Source organism: Lygodium microphyllum, chromosome 23 (assembly GCF_053477565.2).
Source record: "Lygodium microphyllum isolate KBCC chromosome 23, Lygodium_microphyllum_v1.1.10, whole genome shotgun sequence".
In the NCBI taxonomy this organism is placed as follows: Eukaryota; Viridiplantae; Streptophyta; class Polypodiopsida; order Schizaeales; family Lygodiaceae; genus Lygodium; species Lygodium microphyllum.
Window position 1 is genome coordinate 92,223,414 of NC_141157.1, and position 7,984 is coordinate 92,231,397.

Below are 7,984 nucleotides of genomic sequence, written 5' to 3' on the forward strand. Positions count from 1 at the left end.
ACAAGTATGTTTTCTTTTTTAATATACCTCCACCAGGTATGGGCAAATCCCTCCAAATGTAAGGAAGCAAAATAAATCTTCATGTCATCAGTTTTAGGGAATATGTCAAAGTAGGACTCCATCTTAGAGGTCCACTCCTCTAAATCAGATGGTGAAGATGACTAACCATTAAATTTGGCTAGAATAATTTTGTCCTTTAGCTCTCTTTCATGAAATGGTTATTGTCCCAAAATAGACTGATCATGATTAACTTTTGCTAGGAAACTCCGATTTCAGAACATTTTAGTTCAAATCAAAGCTAAGAATGCCCTCTTCGAGATGAGCTATAGCATGCTATAACAAATTTAGGACAAAAATTTATGTAGCTGGATTTCTGAGTCTGAACTGTCTAGGCCTACACCCTTTCTAGACCTGTAAGTGCTCTGTTTTGACCCTGTAGTGCAAGATAGTAATCCCAAATGGTTACCAAACCCTGTAAATGGGTGTACAGGACCTATGGGTACCCTGTAGTACCTGCACCTGTACTTCAGTAATGAAGGGTATACCTGTAACCACCTGTAAGTACCCTGTAAACTCCCTATTTTACCCTGTTTTGAACCTGTAGGTACTTGAGCCTTTGAAAAGTCTTCAATCTTCAATTCTCCACTCGTTGTACCTATATGAGGGATAAAACGGCATGACAGGCTTCCTACACAGGCTCCAAATCATTGGGAGGTGGGCAAAGTCCCCCCCAGGTTGGTTGGTTGCACCACTTTGGGATCTTTGATAGTGAGGGAGGGTCACCTCTCTTTTGTCCCACTATCTTCCCCGGCATCCACCTTTTTCTTCGGTGGGTATATCAACATGGTAGAGGCTAGTATTCTAATCAATCAGCATGAGATGCATTTCTGAAATATTCATTCAACCTTTCATGAGATGCAATTGAATGGAATCTTGAAAGTTTGGATAGGAGAAGGGTCTTACCAATGCAATTCAGTGACTCACTGATTGCTAGTACTTACCCTTTTACAATATTTCAGCTTGGGTAAAAGAAATTCAGCCAATCAATGGATTAGAGTAAACAAGTTCATCAATCAATAGATTCAATCAATGGAATTCAATTATTATGCTGGAAATTTCAGATTGAAGCCTCTAATTCACTAATTGGAACTAGTATACATGAAGCAAGCATTGCATTCATGAATGGATTGATTCAAGCAAAGTTTGGCTGAAATTTGATGGATATTATTCAATTCTTTAATCTCTCAATCAAATGGATTAAGCTCAGCAATTGGATTAATGAGAGAGATCAAGAATTGAAGAAGAGTACCTTTGGCATGGTTGATGATGACTTGATCAATCTTCATATGCTTGATAGAGCCTCCGGTTGTCCAATGTTGGTAAAATAATCCCCAAGCCTTATGTATTCAGTACTTAGGAACAATCTTGATGCTTCAAATGCTTGAAATTGAAGCATTAAACCCATTTCCCCTAAATTTTTGCTCCATGGAAGCTCTTGAGCTTCAATCTTTAACCATTTCGTGCTTAATCCTTGCAATTTGTTGAAGAATCCTTCCTGAGATGATCCCACGGGCTAAAAGGATGAAGAATCTTCAAGAAATTGTTGAAAAATGGAAGCTCGAGCTGAAGCTTTCATGGCTACCATGAACTGTTCACCTAGGGTTTAGGAAGAGGCTGAAGAACCTTGAATGGGGCTGAATATCTCCATTTCACTGATGGTTTATGCTTGCAAAGGATCAGGGAGAGTGCCAAGGCCTGAGGAAGAAGCATCAAATGCAGAGAGCAAGCTAGCCTGAAAATTGGGCGCAATTTTCGGGGCTGTTCTTGGCTCCATAGCTGAGCCAAGATGAAGCAATCTTGTGCTCATTATGAAGCTCATGAAGAGAGAGATCTATTCCAGGAGATTCTTGGCCAAGAAGATCAAGGGTTTGAGAGAAATGCCAGATCTTGATGCTGAACTTCCATGAAACCTGCAGGAAACTCCAGGAAAGGGAAAAGAGAACTCCCTCTTTTCAAAGTAACCACAGTTTGTTCCCAAACTAAGCCCGGTTAACTCTTCTTTACCCTAATTACCTCCACTTTTGCATGAAATTTGATTATGACCTGTCATTTAAGCCATCCTCCACCATATCTAACCTTAGATATCTCCAGATGTAGTTTCTTACTAACTATAGATGATCTGCAGCACTCCACCAGTCATTTTCTTGTACAATTTCTATCTGAAATTGATTTTGATAGAGAAAAATAGGATTGAAAATAGAAAAAAAGAATGAATCAAATACCAATGCTTTGATACCACTTGTCAAAGAGAGAACTAGGGAGAGAGAAAGAGGAGAGAGAAAACTGCAGAAAGAGAGAAAGACTGCAGGAAGAGAGAAGAGTGATGAGGAGAGAGAAAGACTAGATTTAGAGAGAGAAAGACATGAAAGAGAGAGAAGCCATAGAAGCTGTGAGCAAGATGGGAGAGAAAGACTGTAATTGTATTAATGTGTCAAAAAGATGTGAAAAATTACATGTCCTCTCCTTTTATACCAATGTCAGTGTGACATGGCATAATATTAGTGTTATTTACACTAAATCCTTATTCCTAGCTTCTTACAGGTTTGAATGCAGCCAGAGATGTGTGTGAATGAGGTTTTCGAGAAAGGGCTAGTGTAAATGAAAACTTAATGAATTAAACAAGGTGTGAGCATAGCTTTAATAAGAGAGACTTCGAAACCCTTGATGATAAGGTTTGATATAGTATTTTGATCAACAGGTAGTGAATCAAAACGACGTCATCTTTTGCATTCGATGATGTGTGTTTGTCAATATCAATCCAACCGTCGATGACCCTGGGAGATGTCATCGATGATTGCGCTCCTAATATAGTTGGCTTGCTGCTTCTGCCACCCATCGAGATTAAATGCAAAGGCCTCTGATTTCCCTCTTGCTTATCTGTCCTTTCAAAATGGTTCAAATTTTCTGCCTTTTGTTGCCTAGACTCTACTTCTTGACCTCAGCTTGCGAGACTCATTGTTGCTATAGAGATTGATAATCAAAAATCAATACAGATGCTTCACTTGCTCATGGAGAATCACAGAGACTCTGTGGCAAAAATCCCAAACACCTCAACAATGAATTTTCCTTTGCTAATGCAGAAGCGAGATCAAATATGGTGATGTTGCCCACTTATCAAATTTTGGCTCATTGATAGACCAAAGTAAACTAGTGCTTACAAAAGATGCTTTGGATTAGAGCTTCAAGCTCTCTCATAAATCGCAAAGGAAAGTCTACCTCTTCTCTCTTTTCTCCCAAATGATAACTTGAAAAGATAGAAATGGAATGACAATTATCCTTGATACCTTCAATGTAGACTCCAAATCAAGCTTCTTGAATAGCACCTCCGTCCTTGAGCTCTTTTAGCAACATCTTCTTCCTTGAGCTTCTTCACATCATACGCACAATGGATGTTGGATATCTTGAGATACTGGAATGAAAATAGACTTGCACAGGGAGAGAATGAGAGAGGAAGAATTGTAGAGCATGAAAAGAAGGAGAAACTCCACCTACTAGCTACCTAGCTCAGCTATGGCTTTGATACCATGTTGAGAAACACATCTAGAGCTATTTAGCTATGGTGGATGCAAAATAAACACACAATATATTATTAATATAAGAGGTTGTAACTCAAGTGAATTAGGTTCCAAGGTAGATTATTTGGGACTCATAACAACAGTCTTGAGTAACTCAAATTGATAGTTCCATTGCATTGAAATAAGTGTCAAATACATGCTTATATAACATTTTTTATAGTACCACTCTTCCTCACTATGCTTATGGGTTTTTGGGCATCTCTCATAGAGCTTCCAAAGCATACATCTTTTCTTATAAAGCCACATATAGGCCAACCTCTTTGGGACGCATATCCAACCTCTATGGGCATACATACAAGAATCATTAGCTATTCTCAACACACATGCATATATACATGCATCCAATGCTTCACTACAAGAGGCATCATGCCCGCACTTCTTAAATTAAAAATGAAGCTATTGCAAAATGTTAAGAGATTCACAAAGGACATGTTTGCAACTAAACAAATTTTCTCTACCCTATTATTTTAGTTTTTAACTTCGTCATTCAAGCAAATAATTGCTCAATTATTTCTCAATCAATCTTGAGAATGTACTAAAGCCAACCAACCTTAATGGGGTAGAACTTGGCATTTGCATGCAAAGGGCTTTACATATGGCAGTGAGGTTTGAAAGTAGAGATATTTTAAATAAAATTCTCAAGAAATTTTTTTAGAATCTCTCTCTCTCTCTACATGCATGCATATATATATATATATATATATATATATATATATATATATATATATATATATATATATATATATATATATATATATATATATATATATATATATAGCCAATGCTTCAAGAGGCCTCATGCCCACTTCTTGCATTAAAAATGAACATATAGAAAAATGTTAAGAGGTTCACAAAAGGACATGCTTGCAACTAAACAAATTTTCTCAACCCTATTGTTCTAGTTTTTATCTTCGCCATTCAAACAAATAATTGTTCAACTATTCCTCAATCGGCCTTAAGAATGTAGCAAAGCCAACCAACATTAATGGGGTAGAATTTGGCATTTGCATGCAAAGGGCTTTACATATGGCGGTGAGGTTTGAGTGGCGGTATTTTAAATAAAATTCTCAGGAAGTTTTTTCCAGCCCAACTTGGATATGATGACAACTAAAAGAATAAGAAGAGGCAATACATGCAACATAGTTAAAGGTGAATGGAGCCTAGGAATCCTCCATGCAGATTCCATACAAGACTATTGCACATTTGACGTTGTGCATGCAGCCTAGGAGTCCTCCATTCAAGTTCCATATAAGACCATTGCAGATTTGACATCGTGCATGCCCATGCATGCCATTCCACCGACCAAAAACGGCTTTCAGTACAAGGAGGGTTACTTGTAAAGATACAAAGAACGTTGGTAGAAGCTAGAGTGATGCTTCAAGCAACAAGGTAATGCTTCAACTTGGCTACAAGGTTAGTCTGGATTATCATAAGCTGGAAGGATCCAAGTGTGTGTCAGACTAGCCTGACTAAATTCAGGAAGGTATCTGTTTAGGTTATATCTTTACAATGCCTAAGCTCTGCATTAAATTTCAATTTCTTTTACACGTGGTAGACTGTACTTAGAACTCCCTCTAGAACTGATTCTGCAATGGAGATAGCATCCTTATAACAATCATACCACATCCCACTGATATGCTAATTTATCGACATTGTTGCACAAATAGGCGTAGGACTACTCTGCAACTCGTTCTCGATTTGACCAAAGGGAGGTAATGAAAAGATGCTGTATGTTGAGCTGCCCCTCCGCAAATCTTTCAAGGTTCTCAAAGCATCCATTATACTTCTATATATTCTTTCCACATCCTCTTCTCTGGAAGGCCCTTGAGCTTCTACAATGCGCACTTCTTTATCAGAAAGCAAGGTACAAGAGACATCAGAGGAAGGGGTCTTGTCATGAAAACGCTGAGGTTGAGAGGCTAGGGAATCTGTTAGCCTACTCTCACCAGTTTGTGCAATGGCATGAGAGCTGGGAAAGAGTGATAACAAGTCATTTTCACACTCCCTGACAAGCTTTGAAAGAAGCTCAGTGGTGAAGAATGGTTGCTGTAGCACATTTTGGATGTAGGGCATCCGAAGAAGGGCACCTGTTTGTTTGTCGTGCTTCTTCAAGATCTTCACCAAACCTGTGGGTTTTACATAGAATGGCACACATTGTGAGTCCCTAGTTGATCTACACTGAACATGAATATCCCTAACTTGGGCCTATTGTTATCCAATGCCATTCAGTAGAAGTAAATCTAGCAGATAAAGAAGTATAACCTGTATAATTCAGTGAACTGTAATTCTCCAGTAGCACCATCTCACCATGGATCTTGACAACATCCTTTCTGATATTTATCTCTTCCTCGTTGACGTTCTGTGAATGGGGAAGGTCACATTGACTGCCTCTAACTTTCCAATTCTCAATTCTCTCCTTTAGTTCCTGTTGTCATGGTAGACAAATAATCATGAGAGCACAAATATAAAACAGCCAAACATTGTGCACATAACTCATAGGAGCCTGACCACTTGAGCAATGACACAAACCACCTGTTACAAACACGCACTATACACCCATCCGCCAAATTCACAGTTAACTTACGATATCCCTAATTACAAATATGATTTCTCTACACATGCTTGCTCTGAATTCGCAGCATCAAAAGATTGTCCATTAGTGTTCCTCTCGTGTGTTAGGCACAAAGAATGGCAGGCAATACAAGGGACTAAGAATCCGGCAAAGATCAAGACACAGTTTGACATGAAAACAATAGCGCTTTCAAACAATCTCGAAACACATCAAGATACAGTTTCCAAAGCATAGTTTGAGAATAGATTGCAGTGACTATTGCATACTAGTACATGTACAGCCAACACATATCCCTAACTTGATAACTACATGCAGAATCCATTCGCGCTAACTTCCACCTAGTTTTTCAAAAGGCAAAACTAAAGACTGTCAAAAAACTACCTGAAGCCTTATGACATACTCTTCTTCTTTCTCAATGAAAAAAGTGTTGAATTTCTCCAGCTCAGTATTGAGCAGATGTACGAAATCCACTTCGTCTTCTGAGTTCAACCTATTCATATCCTTAGCTCCAATGATTTCAGGGCAAGGATCAGCATCATCAGCTGCAGAAGCCCTGTTTAAATGATTGGCAGGTGCATTGGATAGGCATCGTCTTCCTGGTGCCTCCACTGATGACAGGGCAGTGCCATCCACTTCATGAGTATCCGGTGTTGAGATGCCATGGCATAAATTGTCAGCAAGGCTGTTTCTCGAAAGGCCAGAATCATCGAAGACGGGCACATTTCCATTACCACCATCATTTACAGGGTTCTGTGCAGGAGGCAAGAGCTTGAGCCTCTTCTTGAGCTGCTTGTAGCAGAGGAACTTGTCCCTCCATTCCGGGATGGTCTCCTCCAGATGGCTTTGGAGGCGTTTTCCAAACTTCATGCCAAGCTTCTGAGAGGGCTCAAGTTATGGCCTCTCTGTCTGTCTGTCTGGCTCTGATAAACTGGAAGCTCTCTAGGACATAAAGAATGGATGCATGCATGCGTCGCGAGACGTCCCTGATGCCAGAGAAATTTGCAAGGTCCTGCAGGTACCTATGTGTGAGCTCATGCACTTCCTCTTCTTGTTTATAATCCCCCCCAAATTTCTCTGCAAACATGAACCTGTGAGAGAAGGAGGATATTTGATCGGAATATTCTGCTCCCAGATGCAGGTATATGTCGTGGACCTTTTCTCTTTGCGTAGGCAGGTATAGCCCACACACAGGACTTTCGCTTAACACTGAAAGAGAGAGAGAGAGAGTGTGTGTGTGTGTGTGTGTGTGTGTGGCATTTATTCCGTGGTAGGAACAACCCGAAGATGTTAAGGCATATCCACATTTCTTTTAAGACAAGAGAGAGAGAGGGGGGGGAGAGAGAGAGTTGTAGGAATAACCCGAAGATGCCTTCAAGGGATATCCCCTCGTTCCAAGTTTTGAACCTTGTGGATTCAAACTTGAAATGCGTGTATGTGTATGTGTGAGGGTTATTTATTCCATGGTGGAAGTTGGAACAACTCGAAGATGTTAAGGCATATCCACGTTTCTTCCAAGGCCTGAGAGAGGAGTGTGTATGAGAGAGAGAGAAAGGAGCATCTTTAAGTGGTAGGAACAACCCGAAGATGTCTTCAAGGCAATATCCCATAGTTCCAAGTTTTGAACCTTGTGGATTCAAACTTGAAAATTGAGTGTGTGTGTGTGTGTGTGTGTGTGTGTGTGTGTGTGTGTGTGTGTGTGTGTGTGTGAGAGAGAGAGAGAGAGAGAGGCGGCGGCAGGGGGCACGTAAGAGGGGTTTCACACAAGCAAGAGTTAACC

The 7,984-nt window shown here is 39.9% G+C and overlaps 1 protein-coding gene across 1 annotated transcript; it reads right to left on the bottom strand.

Moving 5' to 3' along the window:
• Nucleotides 1–4,450: 4,450 nt before the first annotated feature.
• On the bottom strand, nt 4,451–7,391 carry LOC148016464 (SPX domain-containing protein 2-like). The gene is made up of 3 exons (XM_087664599.1): nt 6,589–7,391; nt 5,898–6,060; nt 4,451–5,761 (listed from the first exon to the last, which is right to left on the bottom strand). The coding sequence occupies exons 1-3, from the start codon at nt 7,072–7,074 to the stop codon at nt 5,274–5,276; spliced, it is 1,137 nt and encodes a 378-aa protein (XP_087520725.1). The 5' UTR covers nt 7,075–7,391; the 3' UTR covers nt 4,451–5,273.
• Nucleotides 7,392–7,984: the final 593 nt, after the last annotated feature.

Excerpts from the sequence above, each read along its gene's own strand:
- LOC148016464 (XM_087664599.1), bottom strand. The coding sequence starts at position 7,074 with ATGAAGTTTGGAAAACGCCTCCAAAGCCATCTGGAGGAGACCATCCCG. Across the intron at positions 6,061-6,588 it reads AGTATGTCATAAGGCTTCAG|GAACTAAAGGAGAGAATTGA; the intron begins GTAGTTTTTTGA and ends CCATGACAACAG. Across the intron at positions 5,762-5,897 it reads CAGTTCACTGAATTATACAG|GTTTGGTGAAGATCTTGAAG; the intron begins GTTATACTTCTT and ends TAAAACCCACAG.